This window comes from Anser anser (genome assembly GCF_964211835.1).
Source record: "Anser anser genome assembly, chromosome: 3".
Lineage (NCBI taxonomy): Eukaryota > Metazoa > Chordata > Aves > Anseriformes > Anatidae > Anser > Anser anser.
In genome coordinates, this window is record NC_139722.1 from 118,547,601 (window position 1) to 118,574,138 (window position 26,538).

The window sequence follows — 26,538 nt, forward strand, 5'->3', positions numbered from 1 at the left end:
TGATTTCTTTCAGAGGAGAGCCTATTCTCAGTGTTTTTCTTCTTTTATCTAAGGAAAGAAAAGCTGGATGAGACTAGCTAGGCATTATTATCCATTTTCTTGTTCATCATCCTGAGAAGATTATTTAATAGAATCCAGCTTAAACCATAGGCATGATCGAATCAAACTGGCCCCATTTCCCATTTTAATTCACCATTCATTGAACTTGAACAGAGGCCCAGTCCATGTATCCTCATCCATCAGCATCACAACTACAAGCATGGTTTTGTTAACAGCTTCAGCTCAAATGAGATTGGACCCAGCGCTGCACACCAACTATGATATTCTGAATCCAGTGATGTGTGATCAAGATACAGCTTAACTTTCTTAGCTATCATGCATGAATGTTTGTCTGTCTGACCACACTGAAATCCAGGCTACTCCATGCAATAATACTCTGTACAAGAGGAATGTTTTCATCTCTCGCAGAGAACCTTGAAGTGAACAGGAATTCAGCTTGTAATTCATATTGCACAAGTTCAGTTTGTGATCATTTATGAATTATCACAGACATTTTAATCTATAGCAAGAGTAAAATCTAAGAAAAATCTTTTGATTTTACATTTAATTTTCTCAGGGTATATCACCTTGATGTACAGAGAAGTCATAGTTTCCATGTAAGCTGGGCTTATACAAGTCTGGAGTCCGCAAGTTAAGAATGTGTTTGCACTAATAAGAATGTTTACTTGCTTTTAATCATAGATAATTAATCAGGGAATGGTTTAACACTTTCATATATTTAACACAGATGTTTGAGGAAACTTAGATGAATGTATGATGTTTTGCTGAAAACGCATATTTCTGTTTCTTGGAATTCTTTTTTTTAGCTTATTCAGAAGTTGACAGATGTAGCAGAGGAATGTCAGAACAGCCAGCTAAAGAAACTGAAAGAAACGTGTGAAAAGTAAGGTGCTATTCCCCTTATAATTGATTACATCTCCTTGTGGTGTGTGTTTTTCATTTAGATACATTTTGAACTTGCTTTTTTTTCTTCTTTTTTTTTTTTTTACACTTCAGAGAAAAGAAAGAGTTGAAGAAAAAAATGGACAAGAAGAGGCAGGAGAAGATCACAGAAGCAAAATCCAAGGACAAAAATCAAATGGAAGAGTAAGTGTATCCCTTGATCTATATCCTTATATGTTGTGGAGAGACACAAGATTTTTCACAACTGGAAAATCAAAGAAAGGTCTCAACCCTAAATACAAGGCAGCTTTTAGTTAGACTGTAATACCTCAGCAGAGCAGTGGAGTCCTTCTTACTTCCTCTGATACTAATTTAATTTCCTGGGACAAATCTAATCTCCTGTTCAGCAAGCATTGATAGTCTGGGTCAGCTGCAAAGGTGCTGATGTATAATATAGGGACATGCCTGTGAGTGTCATGACAATGATTCACCAAGACACTGTTAATCCAAATGCTATTCCTTTATGTATGGCTATAAATAGACTTAGTGACTTCAATTCCTGCAGGGTTTGATTTCACTGTAACTTATTTTTTTTATTTGTGTTATCTTTTCTTCTTAACTCTGTTAAAGCTGCTGTCTAAAATAAATAGCAGCAACACACTGGAAGGTTTGCTCTACTTTTGTGATAAATTCCCCTCAGATGCTGTGCTACTGACTCTCCTCCAATAACAATTTTATTCAGTGTGCAGTTACTTCTGGTAGAAGACAGAGGAGAACTGCGCTCTGTGGGTGCAGTTTCTGTGATCAGGGACAGTAATATTAATTTCATTTCTGCACCACCAGACAATACAAAGTTATGGAGTTATGCAAGGTGATTATATTCTTCCCAAAGGCACAGTGTCTAGGTTTGCTTTTCCTTCTTCATTTGTTTTGGCAAGCAGCTCAAAAAGAAAATGGAACATTTTAATCTTTCACTGTTTGCTGGGATATTCTTTTATACCAGTCTTTATTTTAGTAACACTTAAGAACAGTTAAAATACAGGAGAAATAACAACAACAACAAAATCTATCATATCTGAGTTTTACCATGTGAGTAAGAAACAATTATGTTGGGTAAAAAGATGTATATAGATTTTGGAGCCTCTCCATACAATCGTTGTGTTTGGCAACACTAAAAGAGGGTCACAGACTCACGCGATGAACTGCATCAGATAATTTAAGAAACGTATAAACATCATCAAAAAAAAGATAACAATATTAGAATAGTTTATTATGAAAAGGGGAGAAATAATATGGTTAGGGCTGATAAAATGTAGTAGAAAAAAATAGTCATTACAAAAATATAGCAGTAAAATCAATTGCAATAGGAAATGATTTGCTAGCTGAGAGGTAAATGAGGTGCTAGTGTGAAAGGCTCAGGAACAGACAAGTAAAAATTCATTTTTGTTTTTATTTTTTGCTCATCTTTCCGAAGGGCTTTCTTTTGCCAGGCTTTTCAGAGAACCCTTGGGAAAGGTAAGATGGGAACCAAATGGGAAACCCAACTTTCCTCTGTCAAGTGATGCAGTTTGTCCTCACTTTTGCAGTGGAACAGGGAGTAGTGAGACCTTCTGGAAAATCCCACTTGAGTCATCCCTGCTAGGCTGTTGTTTATTTAAAGCTTTTCTTATGAAAATTTGAAGAAAAGGAAAAAAATGCAGAGAGAGAATATGTCATATTGTTCTTGCTTAAGTTTTCTAATTCTACCTGTGCCCAGGGATTGTGTAACTACCTAAAACCATCAGATTTTAATGCCACCTCAGTAGATTGCAATTCACTATTCTTGACTTAGGCAATTAGATTTTAGAGTACTGTCCTGAATCTGGTCAACTCCGGCATCCACAGAATGTTATTTTATGTGCATTTATTCCTTTGAGGCATCTTGTCTTTGACCAAAAGTTACCTAATAGCTGTCTCATGAGCCACTTAGAGTACTTCTTCCAAGTTCAGCTTTCTGTAGTTTACATAGCAAAGCTGAGGAATAAAAAGTTGAGCCCTTTGTGGGAGCTTTGCCATCATCTCTGAGATGTCGCCAGCAGCATCTACACAGACAGAGATAATTTCAGTAGTTTGTAAAGTGCCACGATGTGGCAGTGTGCACCTACTGACGGTTGTGTGCTTTCCTAGACTGACATTTGGGCACTAAGGAATGCTGCCATCACTTTGAAGATGTGACAATACCCTATGGGAAAAGACTATCATGAAGAGCAGAGGAGTTGTTGTGGTACCTCCCGGGGAAATCAGAGTCCTTCATACAGTAATGATGCCACCTGTTATAAAAGGCGCATCCAGGAAGCCACTAAATGTTAAGTTAGGCTGATCCATAAGTTCAAAACATCACCGTACTCATTCTTCTAGGGAGTTGTGGAGAATTAAAATACATTGGTATGATCTTATTGACTACAATAACTTGTTGATTGCTTCTCCCCAGAGAGAAGACTGAAATGATTCGATCATATATCCAGGAGGTGGTACAGTACATAAAAAGGGTACGTCAGGCCATATGTTTATTTTTCATTTGGGGGGATAAAACATCAGCTTTCATGTTTTAGGTCATTTTACACTACAGATTCCAAGCTTCTGTGTAAAAACTCCACAAGTGCACATTTTTAAAAGATGCGGTGTGGGCTCCTATTTACATTCTACTGCAAGAAAGACTGGAATTTCAGACAGATCTTGTTAAGTGTTAGTCTTTGGGAGTGGGAGAGAGTAATGGGAACATATTTTAATAAAGTTGTGATTTCATCTTTGAATATCCTATGTTTTTTCATGGAACATGTACTCTATGATTTTTTTTAAATACTAAGGATTTTTTTATTTGTGTGTGTTTTTTAATTGGCTTGCTGTTTCATGAATGTAAAGATTGCATAAGGAACTCTTAAAGTTAATAAACAATCTTAGAGTATATTTTAACCATAAATACATTTGTACAGTTATCAGAAAACAAAAAGCATTCTGAGAGCTCTGTAAATACAAGTCAAAGAAATTCACTACAGATGTTGGTATTTCTGTAGCTATACATAGTTTACGCAATGGTGAAAGTATGCACTACAATACTTCGATGTGGGAAATTATTACAAAACTTTTGCCACTATTGAATTTTCTCTTAATTTCAGTGCAGAAGAGTTCAATTCAAATGTTGTCCCATTTTTGCTCACAGATTCCTTGATTCAGGAATCAGTGTAAAGAATTAGCAAATTAAATATGCTCAGTTCTTGTTGGAGTCAGGCACATGCTTGAGTGCTGTATTAAATGAGGCCTAAAATTGATCAGCATGTTTGTTTAGGACTCCAAGATGCAAATACTTTTCTTCTGGAGGCAGGATCAATCCGGCACATCTCATACAGTAAAAGTTAAAGCACAATGATGCAATAAAAGTTCTACCAGTGAAGGGGTGGGAAAGGGAGAATATACAGCCTTTGAAACAAGTTTCTCTGCTGTTCTCTTACAGCTAGAAGATGCTCAGAGTAAAAGACAGGAGAAACTGGTAGAAAAACATAAGGAGATTCGTCAGCAAATACTGGATGAAAAGCCCAAGGTAAAGAATTTTGAGCAATACTTTAAAATGTCCTTTAGGAAAGAAAGAGTTGTATATAGCATGTAGACTGATATTTAAACATGACAAAATGCATACATAGCATTTTAGCTATATACCTTAATATACAGGATGGAAAAAAAAATCGAGTGGCAGCCTAGTAAGGAGCACCACCTCAAGTCAGATGTCATATAATTTGGTTTATTTTTCAGTACTCATATTACATTGTTAAAAAGATTTTAGCGTAAATGGTGCTTCTGACCAGCAGAGTGTGCTCTTCACTCTATTGTGCTTTAGCAGTACAAAACCAAAACACAGTTTACATTGAAATGAAAAAGAGATATCTTTTTAGCATGCTTGTCTTGGATATTTGTGATAATTAATGAGGATATATTTTTGTGGAAAACAATGAGAGTTTTTATGTTAGTCCCAAATGTTCTATATTGCTTGCTGGATTTCCCCTGTTCTATTTTATGCACTGTATCTGCAAGCAGTGTTCTGAAATACATTTTTTGATCCTAAATATTATTGGCTGACTCCCACTCCTAGTCAAGTTGGTGGTTATTTTGCCACTGACTTCAGTGGAGAAGGTTTGGAGTCATCTTTTGTACATGCTTCTTCGGCAGGAAGAGCTAGGTAACCATGTAATCAGACTGCTGTATGGAGACCTGTTTTCAGCAGAGTTCATATCCAAGTATGATTCTCCACAGCCCATTGTGTCATCTCTGCTTTCATTTTTTCTGCGCTCACTCAAATATGTGCTCTAGGCTTCATTTTTAATTTCTCGTTTGTGTCTACAGTCCTAATGTTTATGTGCTTGTATTCCAGTTCAAATATTTAGTATTGGTTGTCACTTAATGCTGTCATGTCATTTTTGTCAAATATCAAGAGAATAAATTAGGCTAAGGTCTGAATAGCTAGAAACTTAAAATTGTTTAGAAAAAAAAAGTTTGCGTTTCTGATTTTCTACTTTCATTTTAAAAGCCATGTTTATAATTAACCTGGAACTTTTCAATGTTATCTGGCATCTGAGTCTAAAAGCATGAAAAATAGTATGGTTTGTATTTCATACTGTAGGATCATGAGCTTCTCAGGCATGGGAACCAAAAAATGGAATTTAAATGTTGAACATGTTTCAAAGAATATTAGTACTTCTAACCTCAGCTTTTCACAGATACTTGGACACATCATTACTTTTCTGTGTGTCCTCTTTTTTCTCTCTCTTTCTTTTTTTAATTTATTGATTCACTCATAAGTAGCATACCTGCAGTCAGAATTTGTCATTCAGGACTTGTGTTGCATTTTGAAAGATTGGGGTGGACTGGTAGCATGAGACTCTTCATCTGTCCATGTGCCAAGCATTAGATCATGGCACAGAGCAGCTCCAGATCCCTTGTCTTCCCCTGCATCTGGCCATCAGTTAAAGCACTGCAGTAATCAGCACTCCTCGGTCAGTGCTCTTGATTTCTCCCGAGAAAACCCTCTACAGTAATGTGCCTCACAGGGCCTGGCTGCATTTTTTTTCCTTTCCCACCTACTGAAATGGGCAGACTTTACTGAATTTATGATGGTATGTGCTTTTTGCTGGCATGAGAGGATTTAAGCAAAACATAATTACTCATTTTATTAAGTATCTTTTTATTTTTTTCTTCGTGTTCATATTTCATATGAATATTTGCTTCATAAGCTTCCCTAGTGACAGGGCGTATGATATAAAATAGATCAAATGCTTTCCCAGCTGAGAACCACCAATGTATTTTATGCATACAGCAGCCTTTCTAGGGGCAGCTTTTTAAATAGACTGGTCTCTGGTGTTTCAGTGTCAAAACGCCCACTAAAATTTATGCTAGCTGTGTCAAAGGGGTTTTCTGGCAGTATCAACAACCCCTAAACAAAAAGTTTAATATATGAGGGAAAGAATTTTTAGTATTTTTACAATTGGAGACATTGGAGACAGATTTGCCATCATCAATCACTTTCATTTCGTTATTTATTACTGACTCAGAATTTGTTGTGCTATGGCTTTGTGCACAGAGCTCTGTCAAAGCCAGGAAGAATATCGTTTCACGAAGCGTTGGCAACAGACTGCCATACCAGTGAGATTATTTTTTTATTTTTCTTTTTTTAAGTATGCGTTTGCAGCCTCCTTTGTTGCGGTGTGTGTAGGCCACCAGAGGAAAACTTGCATTTGAGCGCAGACATTTAAGGCAACAGATTTTAGAAACTGCACAAACTTAATGCAAATTAGTTCCCTGTACCGGAGGCAGAGGGCTCACTTTTTGTTTAATTTTAAAATATCATGTGTTTATATGAAAGTACTTGGAGCTGATTCACACCCTGAAACTTTGCCTTTCTTTCATATACATAATTTCTTTCTAATGTTTAGATGTGAGACTGTTTTGTAACTTTCATTTGCAGGGCTATTATATAAAAAGGTAGCTTTTTTTTTCTCTTGGAAGAGTTGGAGACTTTGCTTCCTGAATGGATACTGTTAGGCAAAAGTTTGGAAATAATTCTTCATCTTGTGGTCCCGCTGAAAACAGTGTAACACTGACTTTAACGGGCCTGAAAGGTTTTACTGTGTATATGTAAGTAATGAGGGTATCTTTATGACAAACTAGTCTCTGATGCTGTAGAAACTAGAAATTGAATATTATCATCAAATCTGTGTGTGTATATGCGGAAACAAGGCAACCAGTCCCACAGCCATGTTTGGAAAAGGAGAAATATCATTTAATTAGTAAGTCAAATGCTGACTGACCATAGTTCAAAAAATTTCTAGCTTGAGTGCCATTGTAGTGAAAGCACAGTGAAAACAAAGTTCAAATGCTGTCATGCCGCTGTCTTATTCCTAACAGCAGCATTGCTAAGCAAGGCGTATGTATTTTTTTCTCCTTTTTTTTTTCCCTCTGTATTTATGTTATCTACTTGCAGCTTTATTATCAGCAACAGCTTGTAGTTATTTTCTCCCCCATTCAAATTCTTTGTCTTCTTCCCTTAGTCATTAATACACATTAAGCTTGTCCTGTCCTTACCTTTTTCCCCTTGGGCATCTCTTCTACATACAGTGGAGGCTGCTGTAGAAACACAGCTCTTTACACTGCAGTATTGAATTCTGTGCGTTAGAGCATTGTGTGATTTTAGATTCTTCTCTACAGTGTGTCTGGCACTCACTATCTAAGCACAACACAGTGCGTTGAGGATGGGTATGCATCTCAATTTCTTTGTCCTTGACAGCCTGTGCATCAAATTAAACATAAATCAGGTGCATTTCCTTCCCCCGACCCTTGCCTTCAATTTCGTTGTAATTACGAAAATCAATACACATGAGGCATGACAAGAAATTAATTATTTTTCTGAGAATCAACTGAGTTACAGTAAATAGACCTGAGCCTCCTCTAATTGAAACCAATGAGACTTTTGTTACTGAGGCTCATGGGCCAGAGTTACACTTGAATGTCAACACAGTAGCTGAGACTCCAGTGCTCTTGAAGTCAGCCCCAGCTCCCCATTGCATTAGCTGGACACTTTTGGCTTCAGGGAACCATGTTTTTACAGCCAGAGCTGTCAAGAGAGATGTAGGGCATGTGGTTCATAGTTTTGTAGCCCATGTTCGTGTTTCTGCTCACACCTGCCCTGCTGCTCACAACCCCAGCTTAGCCAAGTCCTGCCACAATGTGTGGGCTCCTCTGGCAGCGTGGAAGATGGCATGGTTCAGGGTAAAGCTTTGTCTGTGGAAAAGGCCACAACAGGTCTGTAACAGAGCCATAAGCTGTGCAAACTTCCTCCTAAGTGTTGCCTCTCTGTGGTCTTTGAAATGAATGAAGATGGTATAGCCTTAAGGTAAGGCATAAGGTAGAAAATGCCCCTTTCCCCTCAGAAAATATAACGACAACAGCTCTTTAGAATTATAAATTGTTTTTTGATAATGGAAAATAAACACATCTGATGCATGCTAACTTACTTTCAAAGGACACACATTTATTATCTCACAATTCAACATGCATTATTAATTGCACACAATGGGAGCTGACACTTCTATATCCAATCAATAATTAATATTAGCACTGTACCTGAAAAATTTATGGGGACATAAAATGACACATATTCAGGTTACAGAACAAATTAAGAGATGCTTATCCTTTACAACAGTAAGCCTCTTACAGCTGCAGTGTCTTCTTTTTGTTACATTGGGCTGAAAAGGACCTCCAAGGCCTTTCATCTCGGGGCTAGCTGTTTTTACAATCACATATCATGGAAGCCTGTTAATGAAAAACTGCTGGACAGTGACTCCTTCCTCCTGAGTGTTGTTTAAATGGAAATATTTGAAAACTGGTGAATGATTTCATAGATTTCAGATTGATTTCTTACAATATCTAAGTGATATTTGATCTTTGCAATGGTTGCAGCTTGTCATATATGCTTTAGAAAAAACTCAGTGTCCATCTTCATGCAGATAGTGTCGTTGTGTGAAATGGAGCTGTTGCTGACAGCAGGGTCAGCAGAACCTCTAACTTTTGAAAGAAGTCAAATAGAGCAAATGTATTTCACAGCACTTTTAGATTTGATTTCAGTTAACCTCAGAGCTCAGAGCCACTCTATTAGCTCATCTGGAAGAGAACAGTTCTTAGGAACTTTGATGACTATTCCAGTGTCATTTCAGCTCACTGCATAATTCACAGTAACAATGCACTGTCCACCAAAATCCCTTTTTATCCTTTACACCTCTGTAAGAAGCCAAACTGTCTTTTGGGCTAGCTGCATTTCAATTCAAACCTTTCCAAATGCATTCCAGTTCAACCATAGGCAATTATTCAAGAATTTCGGAGAAGGCGTTTGGAGAAAAAGGTTATTTCAGTTTACCAGGTTTCATGGGACTTTGCACTTCATGGATATGGTTTAGGTAAAAGTGATTTCTTCTGTTAATTCATTCAGTTTAAGCATCTTCAAAGTTTAAAAGGAAATGTCTCTTGAATCTATGGCTGCTGAGCTAAAATGATTTATGACAGTATCTGCCAAAAAAAAGCACAGAATTAAAAGAATTGAAAATAATTTGCTGTTTGTTTCACTGCTCAGCTTAGGGTTTTGGTGCTTGGATATTCATCAGAGGGGAATAATAAAATGCTTTTCTGCCTCATTAAATGGGCAACAGCACGGAGAAATGAATGGAATTTACTTAGCCTCAGCGAACAACAAATATTTAAAAGGAATGTTTTTAAATGAAAATTTTTAGGCTGAGATTTCCAAATCTCCCTATGACTTGATCTTTAAGGATCTGGCATCTTCCCATTTTTAGTCCAGAGATTGCATTTAAATTGAAGGATGCAGCTTTCATGGACTATTCACTTGAGGACCTTAGCACTTTGCTCAGCACCTCTCAGCATCAGGTCCTTAGTGACAATCAATCTAATTTATCTAATAAGCTTTGAGTGGCTTAAGTCCTGATATTTCTTTAAATGTTTAATTACTGTGATTGTTAGGCAGCTCACGGCTGCAGAGTATTCTTTTGGGAAACTAGGGTTGTCTCCTTTTTTCTGTTTCTCCCAGTGGATGAAGTACAGAATGCACTTACTTCAGGTCTGTAAATTGAGTGGTAAATAATCTCACTTCACTCATTAAAATGAAATAGGCTGACCTTTATCTTATGCCAATTTTATACCAATAAAACTCCCTTAACTTCTATGAAGTGACTAGTTCATCACTAGGCCTGAGATCAAACGACTTCAGTCCAAATAACAGGATGCTCTAAGGAATATTTGAAAATAAGACCTTGTTTGCTTGTTTATGTTTTTTTTCTTCACAAATCCACATTTTTAATGATTGTTTATTTTTCTACCAGAATAAATACTACAGTGTGAGCAATGAATATCAGGTCACAAAAGATACATCTAACAGTTTAAGGTGATATTTTCCATGTTAATTAAATGTCTGTCGGTATTGGTCTTGCAGATACACATGTGTCTTGGGAACACTCAGGAATACTAACTTTCCAATCAGCAGCATCACATTTCCAGTGCGACTATGCAAAATGCTTTTTAAATTTAAATTAATTTAAAATTATAATATTAAAGAAAAATGTTAAAACCAATTGTATTAAGAATGCAAATATGAAGAAGCAGTCTAATGGAAAGAGATAAAGTATAAGAATTTCAGATTGCTATTTGTTGATAGGGAGTGACATATTCCTCACAAAAAAATTGTTCTACTGGAAACCAGAGAAAATCTTGGGTGGCATATGGAGCTAAAAAACAAAACAAAAAAAAAGGCAAGTTATTTCTCAGTTTCCACTAGTGTAAATAAAAAGGAACATTATGGAACTAGCAGAGGCACTGGTGATTTAAAATGGCATGACTGAAGGCAGAGTATGGTCCACAATGGAGGTCATGTGGCAGACAGATTTGATTTGTGAGGGTACTGTGACTTTTTATTTTTTATTTTTTTAAGAAAAGTGATTTCAGAGTCCAGCTACCATCTGTGGGCAAAGGCGTTCACTGAATATTTTATTTTAAAGGCACAAATTTGAGACTTCTTCCTGGGCAAAAGAAACCTCACAGGTTTTTTTTCTTCCCTAATTTGCACAAGAGACTGTGTTCTTATTTTATCCATCTCAGATAAGCCCATGTCTCAAACTACTGTGGTTATCTATTCAATTAGCGTTCCTGACAGACCATAGAAAGCCAAACTCCAACGCAGAGCTCAGCCTGCTGTTCCCTGCCATTCCCCACTGGTGTCCAGCTTGGCACAGTACTGCCCGATACTGGGAGAGGTCCCCACTGCAAGAAACTCCCATCTGGCTGGAGGGAAGGCAAAGGTAACTCCCTGTACCCAAAGTCAGAGGCAGTGTCCCCTAGATTCCCTCCTCTCCTCAGCAGAAAGTGCAGCAGCACCCAAAACAGTCCAGTTTGGGAACAGTGCAGAGGTGCATATTTGGGAGATCTCTCTCAGCTTTCAGAAAGGCAACCAGCTTTGCATCTACCGATGACCACAGCAGCACAGGGCAGCATATGGCATCCATGCTGTTCCTTCAGGGCAAGCTGCACACCTTTACCACCCCTGTGGCTTCTGTAATATCATGGAAGTGTTGGATGGGAAGACAAATCAGCCCAACTAGGTATGAATAATAAGCAATGAATGTGCTGTTATTTACCATTAAGCAGATAAAAAGATGTCTTGTCCTCCCCCTCCCTCTTTGTAACAGTGCTGCAGTGATCATCCATCAAAATGACAGAGCAGCCCATGTTTTCTCGCCATTAGGGACGTTGTTTCAGAACACCATCACCATGTGCAAACAAAACCACTTGTTAAAAGCAGGAAAATGACTTGCATTTGTACAGTAACTGATTCTACTATACTATAATTGTCTTAAATGCTTAATTTGAGTTAGAAAGCAGTTCAATTAAGGGGAGAAAAAAGGGCATCATAAATTGCCATACAAATGATCAGCTTTGTAATAAATAGCAAAAAGTAAAAATTATCTTTTCTCCCTTGGTAACATAAATTATTGAAGTAGACCTTAATTCTGATTTTAACATTATTGAATGGTTAATTCTTCTTAAAAGAAGTGAATTTCCAATGCAGAGAAGAGCACAGTGTGTTTTACCATAGATTAAAGTGAAAACCAGGAACAGGATGTGAAAAGTGAATGTGTAGCTTCTTTCTGCAAAGTCAAGTTCAGGTTGATAACATCCTAGACAGAGCACCTTGTCTCTACAGAAGATGCTCTTCAGTGTACTGCAGGTAGCAGAGGATAACAAGAAAATACCAGCCCGCAGTGAATAGTGTAGCATTAAAAGCTCCTTATCTGTTCTCTGTAGCCTCTCAAAGCACTTTGGTCTGCAGTATCCTATTCTCTGCTCTACAGCAGTGTGCGTCTGTGCAGCTGTCACTCAGTAACCTGCAACCCTGTGACCCACTGCTGCACTCGCTTTGGTTCTCCATTTACTGCTTCCCACAGCAAAAATTTCCCAGAGGGTGGGTGACAGTAAGCAACCACATGTGAGAAAAAAGAGCACTGAGCTAACTTGTGTATTAACAACGTTATCTCTGAAGAAAAAGCTGAAAATTATGTAAAAAAAAAAAAAAAAAAAAAGAGGACAGAGAGTGCAAACATTTTGTGTCAGAATCTGTAGCTTAGACTGTGCAATATTTAAACCTGACAAGATAAGTTGCTACTAGAAAAATAGTTGTGATTCTGCAAAGGCAAAAGTGTTTTCCATGCTAAACCAAAGTGAGGAACGGGAGGAAAGGGGCACCAACAAGTTGTTGACTCCTCTTCACCTTTTTCTATGCTGTTCTAGTGCTCTATGTAATATGTAGTAAATATATGCATAGTGTGTGTATATGTGTGTATATATTCACAGATTCACAGATTCACAGATTTCTCTAGGTTGGAAGAGACCTCAAGATCATCGAGTCCAACCTCCGACCTAACACTAAGTACTCCACTAAACCATATCCCTAAGCTCTACATCTAAACGTCTTTTAAAGACCTCCAGGGATGGTGACTCCACCACCTCCCTGGGCAGCCCGTTCCAATGCTTAATAACCCTTTCGGTAAAGAAGTACTTCCTAACATCCAACCATATATATAACATATATATAACATATATAACATCCATCCATATATATATGTAGTCTACGTAATATATATAAAATGCGTAGTGACCCACACAAAATTCCAATATAGTACTTTATATAGTATCTTATACACATCTTCATCACTCTATGTCAGGGTCAGAGTGAACAACAAATACCACAAAGGCAGATACTTATGCTCTTGTATATAACTATTCATCACTGAACAACAGCAGCAACATATTTGTTAATTATCAGACCTTCAGTACAACATGACAAATGATAAGAGATTGAGTCTGACAAAGCTAAGGCAAAAATGTTAAAGAAATATTAATGCTTACTATGTAAACTCATTAGAGAGGTGCTTTAAAATGCATGAAGTGGGAAGAAAATATGTTCCTTAATGAACAGAGCTATGAAATCGCTGGTCCTGCAAAGATTGTAGTGTGTGCTTAGTTTTGCATATGCAAATGGATTTTTAAGACGTTGCTTATATCTCTGTGCAGAATCAGTCTGCAAAACAGAGCCATTAATGAAAATACTGCTGCGTTTCTGTCCATGAGGTAGTAGTACGCATTGCAGTACGTGTTAAAGATACAGGTTGCTCTTAGTGCAACCATGATAAGGTGGGTGCCAAGTTTATCTTATTTACGGTGAGATTTCAGGATGATAAATATATTAGTAGAAACAGTAACAGAAATATCAAAAATAAAGTAAGAGTTTCAAAGGAATACATTGATTAAAAGTCTGTTTAGAATGATGATGAAAACAATGGGAAATCTTTTGTTGTGTTTAGAAACAAAAAATTTTGCAGCAACAAAAGGCGGTTGCTTTGAGATGCATTATCTTCCCCAGCAGTTTGAGAGTACTGAGTCTGGTAGGGGAAGAAAACCTTGTACATCATCTGGAAGGGAGAGAGAAAGTGCTCTTCCAGCCATAGTGGCAGGGAAACCTGCATCTCAGACATGCCAGCGTGTACTTCCCTTGCAATGTGGGTACAACTTTTAGAGGTCTGGCAGCCTTCCTTAGCAGCAAAAGAGCTGGGGAGGCAGGCAAGCGAGCTGCTCCAAGCCTCCTTGTTCTCTTGGATGATTATGTTTCATTAAATTTCTCCTGTGACTCATTTCCAACAAATCAGCATTTTCTGACAGAAATGCACTAGTTGTGGGTGCTAGGATATAGGTTTAACTATAGTGACTCAGTACATTTCCTTTTATTCAGCCCTTTGATGGCAGAAAGAGGTTCTTGCCAAGAGATTGTGGAGTGTGACTAAGCATATAAACTACAGCTATGAACCTGTAAATGATCTCTTTTATGGAGTCCCAGAGATTTGAAAGCTTTGTGTGGAATAAGTGCATGTGTCTGGGAAGAGGAAGCCTAATCCAGAGGTGGTTAGGTGTGGAGCCTGGCTCAAGGATGCTCAAGAAGGCTTTTAAACTCTTGTGGCATTGACCTTTCCAAGGATCCAGAGATTGTTTGTAGGAAAATGATTGTGACAATGGTGAAAGCTGACAATTTTTAATTCTACCACTACCACCACCCCCCCCCCCCCCAAAAAAAAAAAAAAGTTTCAGAGTTTTGATGATCATCTAATGGAAAACAATCCCTTTCAAAACTACTGAATATGGGACAGGAAGTCATAGTCCTGGTTCATTTTGAATTTCATTGAATTAGGAATAAAACGATCTTTAGTTTATGATTTCAGCGTGAATAAGTGCAAACATTTTCTATCAAAAACCTTCCATATATATATATATATATATTTTTTTTTTAACTTTGGGACCTGATCAGCTATTCATAGAGTCCTATTCATTTATTCATTGTTCAAAGGCAGTTTCCAGCAGTATTCTACATTTCCTTTGATTTCTTTCACTCCTTTCTTAAAGCCTTTCTTAAAGCAAAGGTGACTGCTGGCAAGCAATTATACACCACTTTTGGGGAAACAAATACCCTTGATTTATAAATCAGGGAAGCCGACTAAACCTTGCTTGGCAACAGAAACAGACTTCAATTAAGATGAGATAAAAACAGGAAAGCTAATTTCTGTGATACAGTGATGTTACCCCCCCCTCCTTTTTTCTTTAAAAATATGCTCTGCAAATACATATCACAGAACAAACAAAATGCATATAGTAATGTACAGATATCCTATAGCAAAATACAACAGTAATATTTTACAGTGCATTGGTTACCCAGTCGCACTGAAATTCACATCTTCAAAGCCCTGGGAACAACGAGGCATTACGATAACTGTAGGCAGCCTGCATATAATTTACATCTATGTAAGCTCCTCTTGAGTGGTGCTTTAGCTGGAGCAGGCTGTGCTCCAGCCCCACTGTTCTGACGGAGCAAACAGGCCCACCGGTTTGTGATCTGAGAGTGCAATTTCTGGTCTGCTACAGGAAAAATCAGATTATCTGCACCATGCATTTTCCGAAGGTTAATAAATGAAGCATTGCTTGTGAGTCAGTTTGTTACCTGTAAACTCACTAACCCCCTTCTGGCTGCTATGAATTTTAGCCAAAGGGAAATTATAACAAAATTTTAAATGGAGTAGATATAGTCAATTTGTTTACTATATTCTTGATTATATGTTTGAGTCTGTGTATGTCAAATAGTAAATATTTGTAATGTGTGCACGTATGTGTATGCACACTAGATATATTAAGAACATGCATATGCTGTGTTTATAGAGATTCATTTGATAAATATATTATGGATGCATCTGTTAAAATAGTTATTCATAGCCTCGTAGGATGTAAAATACAAAATAATATTAATGATTTTTAAACTGGCGTGATCACCTTTCTGTTAATTGCAGTCTGATTCAACAGCCAAGGTTATTATTATTTTTTTTCCTTCTGAAAAGACAATAAATGAAGACTATGGAGAAACAATTTTCTTCACCCAGTGGGAGCCTTCATTGGCAGCAGATGCAGGCAAAATGGCATGAGGAGAGGGACCTCGGGAATGTGTTGATGGGAGTTAAAGGTGTAAAGCCACATTGATCTGGTTTGATCCACCCAGGAGAAGAAAACCCACAGAACTAAACATTAGTTCATGCTTTTCACAGCTTAAGAAGGAGCCTGTGCTTGAACATGTCCAGGGTAGCAGCTGATTAGCAATTCTGTGGAAAACTTAAGACTAACCCTCCAGCTCCAGTGCTTAAATTAGAAAATATAAATAACCTTTATCCCTGCTTATCTGTATAAAAGTTCCCTACCACTCCTGAATTTTCAGGGTTCTGTTAGGTTAAGCACATTTGAGATTATGATGTGTTTAGGTAATAAAGGGTATATAAATGCAAATTAGATAATAATTAGACATAGGAAAAAATCATGATTAGAGAGTTTCATTGTGAACTAACTGCTAGCTAAACTCTCTTTTTCAGCAGTCTCTGTAAATTGCAGTGACTGTTCACTCCAAGGAGAGAGTCTTTGCAGTGCCTAAGCAAGTACCTGTTCCTGAATATTCTCACACAGAAAGAGCTGAAACATATTTATTTTCTCACCCCAAAGATTAACACATTGGGAATAATGGCAGATTGCAAACCAGAGAGATGGATTGGCAGGGGAAGTGACAAGTGAAGCATCAAAACGTCGTCATGCACTCATTATGTGCATGGCATCCCAATTAATACATAGATTCTTCCATTATGGAATAAACCTGTATCTCTGGAGCTACATAAACCATACTGTTTAACACCAGTTCACCAGTTTCTCACATATTTATTCTTTCACTCCTGTATTTTGTGAATGCCTAGTTTAAAAAAAAAAAAAAAAAAAAAGCATTCTTCTTCTTCCAATCCCTTTCCTTTTCTATTTTTCTAATTGAAAATGGTATGTGTCATTTGCTTTCATGTCTACTGATCTGGCATAGCTGCTTCGTGGGATTGTCTGGGTGCCCTGACCTCCCTAACTGCCTCTCCTCATGTGGGAGATTGGGAGAGCTCTTTCAGTGCAAACTATTTCTAACAACATTCAGATTAATGGTGATAGTTTCACAGTTTGAAATTCTTTAGTATATTGGTACTTACAGTAGTGATACACATTTTTCTGTTCTTATGTTGAGCTTTTTTTCTCTTATATTCTGACAGTCAATTTTTGTCCATGCAGACAAGATACGCTAGACTTCTTAAATGCCTAATTATGTTGTTACTGTATACCCGCCAGAACTTGCTTGTTCATATAGTTGTGTAAGTATGTTTGCAGGCGAGTGGAGGTGATTTGAATGCCTGCATTTTTCTTTGATTGTTACCTTTTGATGAAGGGCTGTGTCCTAACATTTTCTATTTTATATGCCCACAGAGTACGTCTGCTACATAATTAGCACCTTGACTGCTATGTAGTTGTCATTACTACTTATCTGGTTAGCCCCTTCCCAAACCCATTTAGTCATATCCTTTTGTAGACTGCTGTATTGTTAAAAAAAAAAAAAAAAAAAAGGTACTTTCCAGCTCACAAAATACAGATTTTTTTTTTTACATTTACATTTAGAGTTGATAACATATTGTGACAAAATTGTCTCCAACATCTTGTGTTGGTTTATGTTTATATTCTGCCTCGCTTGCATAGTTACTCACTGTGTAGAGGGCACTCATGAATGTCCTCTCTGGGGTGACTTACAGCTTGTTTTCCTGATGGTAAAGGGTGTTGCACAGCTTCCACTAAAAGCAGTGTTCTCCATTAAGCTTTATGATAGCTTTTCAGGTCAAGGTTTCTGTTTCTTCTTCAGATATCCATGCAAAGTTATTGTTAATGCATACGCCTATGACAACATGCAATATTAATATGCAGTGTAAAATTGTAATTGTATTATATTATGTGAATTGTAACAACTTGGCCTTCCATTCTGTGTGAAAAGCTGCCTTCAGAGCATTAATTGATTCCACTTCTTCTATTGCCTTTCTGGATTTATGTTTCCCTGAAGTACCTTGGTTAGGATCATCTGTACAGTTCTTTGCAATATACTATTATTGCGCCATATGAACCATAATTTAACCTTTTTAAATACTCCGGTTTCCCCTCCCAGGGGTGTCCTGTCAAAAGCCATAAGAGTCTCCCACTTCTTCCACAGTATTCCTCAATTAGCTCTTTCAGTCCTACTTGCAGCTATTCATGCTCTTCCTGTTTTAGCCTGTCACTCACATTTGAGTCCTTCATACGTAAAACTTAACACACTTTTCGTAAGAGCGTATGTAAAGGCTGCAGTGCTGGATATTAGTTACTACAAGTGTGGCTCTTGAGACATTGGCTATCAGGGGAGCCTTCCCACAGCACGGACTCTATTGGTCATATCAGGCTTCCCTTCACAGCTCAGGAGGTATGAAAGCAATATCCAGCAGCAGTTACACAGTGTATTTTTCTTGCTTATTTCCCTTAATAGCATTCAGAAATGTTTTAATTACTCAGCATCTACCATTTTAGTTATGTATGTTTTTAATACACACTTAGATATGGGATTTTGAGGCATTCTTTGTGTCATAAACACGTTAATTTCTGAAGAAGCAGAACTTCTAACCCATTTTTAACGGTCTCTTAACTACCATTCAACCCACCATTCAACCATACCCTCTCCCCCTTCTTTTTGTGCATGTGTGTTGCAGTTCCACTCTGGTGCAGAAAACAAAATTGGAAGTGTTGCCCTTGACTTCCCTTCATCTCCTTAATTCCATTGAAATTGCTTACTGCTTGGGTTTGCTCGTTGTTGGTTTTTTATTTGTTTGTTTGTTTGTTCATTATTCTTAGCCATTAGTAAAAAAAAAAAAACAGCTGTCAGTTCCTTGGGGGTGACATTTGGGGTTTATTTCTGTAGAGCTGTGTTCAGCTGTAGCTTTAATCCATAGAAGTGTTGCATATTAATATTTAGGGTCAGGTTTGGGTCTGAATAGAAAGTCACCCTTTTGGGGGGCTATCCAGTGAAGAAACCAAGCAAGATGAGGTTGTTCCCTTTGTCCTTGTTCTACCAACTCTGTAGGCATTTCTTTTCCAGTCTGTTTTCTTCAAGAATTGTGGGTCCTTGGCTTGCACTTTCTCATTCTCATTCTCAGGACATTGTTGGAGGTATTACACAGTCACGGTGCAGCAATGAGGCTCAGCGTTGCTGTGCGTATACTTCCGTCTTGTTCACAGGGCTCAAATCAGCTTGAGCTTTCTCTGGACATTAGCCCATCAGATAAGCAGTTTCTCTTCTCTGCAACCAGAAGTCAGGCTTTCCCAGTTTCCACTTTTTCCTTGTTCTTCCCCAATTTGTACTTTTTCATTGCCAAACCCTCTTGGCAACTCAAGATGATGCATAGTTGAGTAGTCTTTCTATGTTGCTAAAAAAGAAAGGCCCCATTAACTGGTTTGCTTTCACCTCTGTCACAAGTTAACAGCAAACAAATTTAAATTGTTTCCAGGGTGTTCTTGGCTATTGCAGATGGTCTGTGTGGCCATCCAGGGGACATCTGTGCAGGCGATACTAGTTTCCCAAATAATGATAATAAGAACTTAAGAAACAGTGAGGTGCCACAGGACAAGTAATGTGTGTAATGAAAAGATGCTGGAAGGAGATGACTTGGATAGCCAGCACTTAGCTGGCAACATTTTCTCCTAGTTTTTATATTTTTACATAGAATAATGTATTGCCTGTTCCAATTTCTTTGGAGATAAGAGATTTTTGATATTTTATCTTAAATTACCAATTAAGAGCTATAACTTTCAAGATGGTATCTTGTCCTTATAATATATGAGAAATTATGGGACTTACATATTTATTGGTGTAGGCTACTATACCTAAAAACATCCAGCATATCAAATCAGTGTTGTTTTTTTTTTTTGTTTTGTTTTGTTTTTTAGGATAGCTGAACAGTTGGGCTTATTTGGCTGACAGTTTGATTTTTTAGCATATACATCTAAGGGTACGGTGTATAGTTCACCATGTAGATCATTATAGGGTCAGAAGATTAAATACAACACTTCATTTTCCTAATGAATTGATCAGTGCATACAGACCTTTAGAGTTGCTAAATAGATAAAGGTAAAATTATAAACATGAATGCCATTTATAAAGTACTTCAGTGAATTATGCCCTTTTGAAAATGTTACCTATAATGACATCCAGATGTCTACGTGCAGTATTATCGCATATATCTTACTGGATGTTGAATACTCACCCTTTTTTATTGGTAGAAGTTCATTTGGTGCCATAAACAGAAGACAACTGTGGTCTGTAATCATTCCATTCTGCATTTCTAGGAGGTTTTATTTAATTTTATTCAGTGAAACAATGCCATTGTCTGTTTTTCTTTTTTTTTCCCCCAATCCTCATTACTGTGACATTGATAGATGTTGTCAGTGTCTTTGAGGAAAATTATTGTTACTTTGGTTGGTTTTCAGTACCAGTGATTGATTCAGCATCCTTTCCTGAAAATAGTTACCATTATATCATAGAGCTGGATTAAGTTTTAGCACAAAGCTACTATTCCACTTGCTTACGTTTTTTTGGACCTCAATCACTACAGATACACAGAAGTGTAGTGCATTCTGAAGTTCATTTGTTAAAGTTTAATGCTGCTGTTAACTAGCAGTACAAAAGGGTACTGTTACCCAGGGAGTATTTCGTTCCTTTCAGTTTTTGCTACTTTTGCATGGATTTGTGCAAATGAGATTAGTTATAATTTCAGAATGGACCAAATGGGATTCTCTATATATTTTTTCTCCTTTTTTTCAGGATTTTTACTTTTCTGTATTTCTGCACTGTTTCTGATCAGTTAAATTGTAAGTCTTTTTTATTTGTGAGTTAAAGGGGGCATGACATAATATAAAAAATATTTGAAGGGAAATAGGCGCAGAACTGGAGGTGACACTCATCTTTTCTAAATCAGGATATCTACAAGAAACCTGTCTACCTGTGCTCAATTCCTCTGAGAGAACCAAGTTATGCTAGGAGGGATTCACCTAACCCACTTTATATGTCTTCTCTACAAGCAGATTTACATAGAACTCCAAAGAGATCGCAATAGGACCCATCCTATATATCTTGATTTAAAATTATATTGAGTGTGTAGGTGTTAAATAGTGTAATCAGAACCAGCTCAAACATCTCTAATTAAGGAGACAGGCAATACATTTATTAAGGAAAGGATAAATTGAGATTAACTCCTATGACAGGTGTGAAACTTCCTTCTGAAAACAAATCTTTTTAGAAGAACTGTTCTTGGGTTTAAATTATCTGTTAAAAAATTGAATAGCTCTTTAAAACATAACAGTGCCTTACTATAGCTATTTATTTCCTCTAAATGAATTTATTAAGACTAGATTGTTTACTTTAAAACTTTTCTATAAACACTGTTAAGCCTTTTACAGAGGCTCCCTGGCCCCATCTGTCCTCTTTGTAAATGGCCTCCTATGCCTACCCCCCTGTGAATGAGGCACAATGCTGTCCTCAGGGAATTTCCTTTCTTTCCAAATGGATGGACAGCAAGCAAATAAAACAGCATCTTCACTCAAGCAGCCTAAGGTTTGAGGCCTGTATAAGAAACAGAGGGAAGGCAAACATTTCAAAAAATATATTAGCTTTATTCAAAAATATTCTTCAGCTTCCAGGAAAGATGAAATATCAAGAATAGAAGGAAGAAAACAGTAGGGATTGTATCAGAGAACAAGAATATGGACAGTTTGGGGGTGATGTTATGGAAAGGAATGCTTAGAGATGCAGGAAGAAGACGTAATTTAAGAGACATAATCAGCTGCTTTGTTGCCTGGCAATACAAAGCAGCGCCAATATGCTCTGAGTATTTTATGCTGTTCCAGAGGAGCTTAAATTACCCCAAGAATACTGGTGGATGGGACGTTGGAGTTTAAAGATTTACGATTTACATTGCTTGCCTTCAAATCAAAAGAAATAACAATTTACCACTCTGTTTGAATTCCTCATTTAATTTTTATATACAACAATTTTAATAATGAAAAAGAAAAGAGAAAAAATGATAAAAGATAAGATCAAATGTTTTAAACTTGCATCTCATTAATTTAGGACTGTTCTTCGGAAAGTGTAAAATTTAAAAACATAAATTCAGACTTTAATCATGAGCTTAACTTAAAGTGAACTTTGTTAAAGAGTGAAAATTGACATCCTAGTAACCACTCATCTACAGAGACAAGAACTGAATTTTACATTACTTATCAGCTAAAATTGTTGTCATTTAAAGTTTACTATGGGAAGAACTATTCCACTTGCAGAAAACGTCCTTCGATATATTGATACGTATCCTGACAGACAGCCAGAGGCTTGTGCTACAAACATACTTTTTATCTGTTCACAGCTGAGTTTTTCCATTAGCCATTTCTATTGCATATCTTCAGCATGGTGCAGTTAAGTGTTTTGATTATTTGAGGTATCTCACTACCATGCAAAAATTACTTGAATTTGAATCTAAGAAAATTGAAGAGTGGCTAAGTAAGAAAGAGTATGTTTTGTTTTGAAGGAGGTGTGTCAAATTTCATCTTTTTGCTTGTTGTGTGCACAACTTAAAACTGGAGGTATGCATACAAGTTTGTATTTCCTGTTTCACTCTTTAATGCAATAAGAACAAAAAGTTGAGTTTCTGTTGCTTGGCATCTGCTTAGCCGCCCAAACTGGCTTAAGTAGCTTGTTCTCAGACAAGAAGAAACTCAGAAAAATTTCAGCTGCACTTGCTATTCCTCCAAGGAAAATTAGGTAGCATTGCTTTACTGACAAAGGAAAGAGAAAAGCAGGGGTGTAAAAGTATGAAATGGCACATTCTCTAGAAATACAATCGCAATCTTCAGAGACCTATGAGAGTTTCAGTTCCCAAACAGAATCAGGCCCTCCCTGGGAACAGCTCACAGCGAGGTGCAGAGCTGGGCAAGGGCTGGGCAGTGCGTTGGACAGCACTGATACCTGGCCCTGCCAGGACACAAAGTAAGGTCATTCCCCTTTCCTCACAAGGACAAGTGTTACTGCTTCCCTGAACATTTTCACAGAGATGATACAACACCCTAGATCACAGCTGATGGTAAATGGCAAGTATGAGAGGGGAGGGAAGCATTTTATAGCTGGGTGATCAAGGTGAAACCTGCCTGGCACTCATGCTTCAAGGGAAGCAGTCACAGTGCTTTCAAGTCCCCAAGAACAGTTTCACAGACAGTGGAGAGACAAAACAAGAGGAATTTTGAAGTAGTGCTTTTGACTTAAAAAGCTTACTTAGCTGAAAATACACGGTAGACAGACCATGATTTTTAACTCTGGAATTCCTTCTGTAACCATGTCAGCGAGAGGAAAAAACTGTGCTTTCTAGCATGGGCTGATCTTCCCCATTTGCCTTCATCCATTACTGCCCTTTAGTTAGGGGGTGGTGCTTGTAGACTCACTGACCTATACTTTGCTTCAAGCATGTGCTTCCAGAGATTGGTTTTGATTGTGATCTTATTCTACTCTCGGCCATTTCCAAATTGGGAGCTGTTTGAAATTACTATTTCTTGGCTATAGGACTTCAGGCATTTTTTTTTCTTCTGGCTTACTCCTCACTATAACCCTAAAAGCACATCTAGACTTGTGATCAAGAGTGCAGTTCTGAAAAGAGCTGGCATGAGGCTTGACAACTTTGAAGCAGTTGATCATTTGAGTTAATAATTGGTGAACAGCTCTGTTTAGCTGCAATAAGATTAACAGACTGATGCCATGAAGTATATGTCCAAGCAAAGGTTTTGGATACCATAGATTTTTGTGCTCCTGTGTCTTAATTTAGACATTCCATGTGGCACTTTAAAATAAAGAATTCTCCAGTGCACCATTATGGAAACGGTTTCTCTTGGTCTTTGGCCAATATTATATTAAGTGATTGCTTTTAAGGACATGTATTGTAGTCACCGCCTAGAAAAAGGAGTTCAGCCTTAATAGAATGGTTGTGTAAAGTTTCAACAACACTTTAAATATTTATACTTTCCAATTTCTGATTTGCGCTCTATTCCTTAAATAAAGAGCTGTCCTGAATATGATCCATCCAGCTCTTCCAAAAAAGTCCAACACCAAAACAGAGCGCTAACACAAACAAAACTGTCAATTGTATTACTATTCCTAGTTTATCCAGTTCCATACTATTTAAGACGTTTTTCCCTTTTGTGATTGCTTAGTGATTGTTTCAAACCACAGCTGACTGATAAAGTTAATGATATTTCCTGATATGCTCTGCACCTCTGAGAATGTGATTAAAATATAATGTCTAATGCCCATCAAGTAACCTCAGATTATCATTGCTATCTTTATTCTGAACTCAAATATAGCAAAACAGAGCAATGAAAGACAGTCAGAACTACAGTTTTAAATCCTAAATGCAGGTGGGATTTTAAGAATAAAAGGTTTTGTTTGCATCAGGTTTACAGCCAGCAGTCTTTGTTAAAGGTCATCAGAAAGAATTCAAGTCTGCTGGATTAGTTTTGCCATTATTTGCTATAAATATCTGAGACAAATTTCAAAATTTTGGAATAATGATTCCACTCAAATTTAATGAAGTTTTTATCCAATCTACTTCTTCTATTTTCTCCATGATGAAAATTTTAATCTTCCATCATTACAAAATTTGAAAGGAATATATGGAGTGCCTATTTTCTGGAGAAATGTGACAGAATTATCTTTCTCCTCTGTGTTGTCTAAAGCAAGGCACCAGACCAACAGATGTTTTCTGCAGCAGTAATAATTGAAGTGAGGATGTATTTGAGCTTTTCTCATACTTTCTTCATACATGGCAGGCTTTCTTTTTTAGGGTGGTGGACACCTGCGAGTCCCTTAAAACCACCTGCTGTCGGTGGGGAGTAAGTGACAAAAGCTGTCCTACTGCACTTGGCCAGTTGCAGATATTGTTATTGTTCAACATAAATCTGTCAGTATAGCCCCTATCTAAACATGGAGCTACAAGGCACAAAAAGCAGTTGCAAATTGCTGTTTGAAGGACCTAAAGAGCAAGCAAGTATGGCTTTTACTAAATTTATCTCTTCCTAAAGTCAGACTTGCCAAAAGAAACACTTTTTCTTCTAAGTATACTTAACATAACCATAACAACTTGTGTTTTCTATGAAAGATAATTAATTTCTAAGTTGAGCCAAAGAGAAAAAATCAGCTGGCTTGACAGTAAAAGCAAGATCAGGGGATGTAACTTCTAATGAAGCATCTCTGTTTACTTTGTTCTCATTTAAGGAGCCTCTCTTCAATTATGTTTGTTTTTCTGTGGCATCTTAAAAACTGCAGGCTGTTCCAAGCACAAACAATTTCCAAACACAGCGTAGTATCACAGACACCTTTGCCTCTTTCCCACACAACAGCAAATTAAACAGACACATTTCCCCCTCTACAGGCTTTTAAGTTGAAAAAAAAAAAAAAAGTCAGACCTAGCAAAGGAGGAGGATGTTCTCTGCTAAACAGCCCAAAGAGAGAGCTAGTCAGATTTACTTAATCTGTGCTTTCAGGACTGGGTTGTGTTTGTTATTCCACTGTACATCCCTAATGAATACAAAACATTGTAAGTTTCAATCAAATGTAGTGAAGTGTTATCCGTGATATAGTGTCATGCTTGGTGTCCAGCAACTAGGAAAATAATAATGTGTGCTTATAAAGAGCATTCTTGTTGCATGAACGCCAGGTCATCTCCCAGTTCCTTGGCAGATCTCTTACTCTGCAAAGCTGTGAGAGCTTTGCTGTAGGTTGAGGGGAATATGCAACCTTAAATTTGTAACTGGGTCACCGGCCACAGCTAAAACAGGCTTCCTGCTATGTGTTTACTGCCTGTAATTGAACACATTCTGTATAAAAAGGTTTACACGGAACAGAAGCTCTGGAATCAGGTCCACCAGATGGACACAGTGACAGGATTTAGACCTGTGCCATGAGGGCCTGCTTCTACTAGAGTCTGAGGCACTCAGTACAAAAAAACTTGTGTTCTGTGTGATAGACTAATCATAATCATTATGATTCCCACAAAAAATGTAATAAATATTTTTAAAACGTTGTTGTTCTATGAATAATGGAAGTTTCAATTTACACATGAAAATTTGGCTTAGAAATTTGGGGTTGAACTTCCTTTGAATTAAAAGGAAAAAGAGATTTCTCTGATTTTTAATTTTAATGGATACCAGAGTTCTGGTATTTGTCCAGAACTGTTGTGAGTTCCGCAGTAGTTACATAAATGCTATTTTTTTTATACTTAGTTTGGATTCTGGATACATACATCATTTTTTCTCTCAAAGCTTCAGTTACGTCAAAGTAACAGAACTAACAGAACTTTAAGAAATTGCATTTCCCTGGGTATATCCTTTCTATAAAGCATAAGTGTAGAGAAAATAACACATACAAACTCATAAGCATCTTATTTTTTCTTTTCTTTTTTTACTTCTGTTCTCTCTCATCCACAACTGGAATGTCTTTTCAAGGCATCTTTTGACCTAAAGAGG

At 37.2% G+C, this 26,538-nt stretch overlaps 1 protein-coding gene across 11 annotated transcripts in view; it reads left to right on the top strand.

The window, feature by feature from the left end:
* The window catches only part of PLCB1 (phospholipase C beta 1), a 415,451-nt gene that overhangs the window by 348,207 nt on the left and 40,706 nt on the right, over window positions 1–26,538 (top strand). For all 11 annotated transcript variants that reach the window (XM_083828903.1, XM_083828908.1, XM_083828906.1 and 8 more), the window contains 4 exons: window positions 867–943; window positions 1,057–1,146; window positions 3,413–3,470; window positions 4,433–4,519. In XM_083828903.1, the coding sequence (XP_083685029.1) occupies window positions 867–943; window positions 1,057–1,146; window positions 3,413–3,470; window positions 4,433–4,519 (312 nt within the window). The remainder of the gene's footprint in view (window positions 1–866; window positions 944–1,056; window positions 1,147–3,412; window positions 3,471–4,432; window positions 4,520–26,538) is intronic.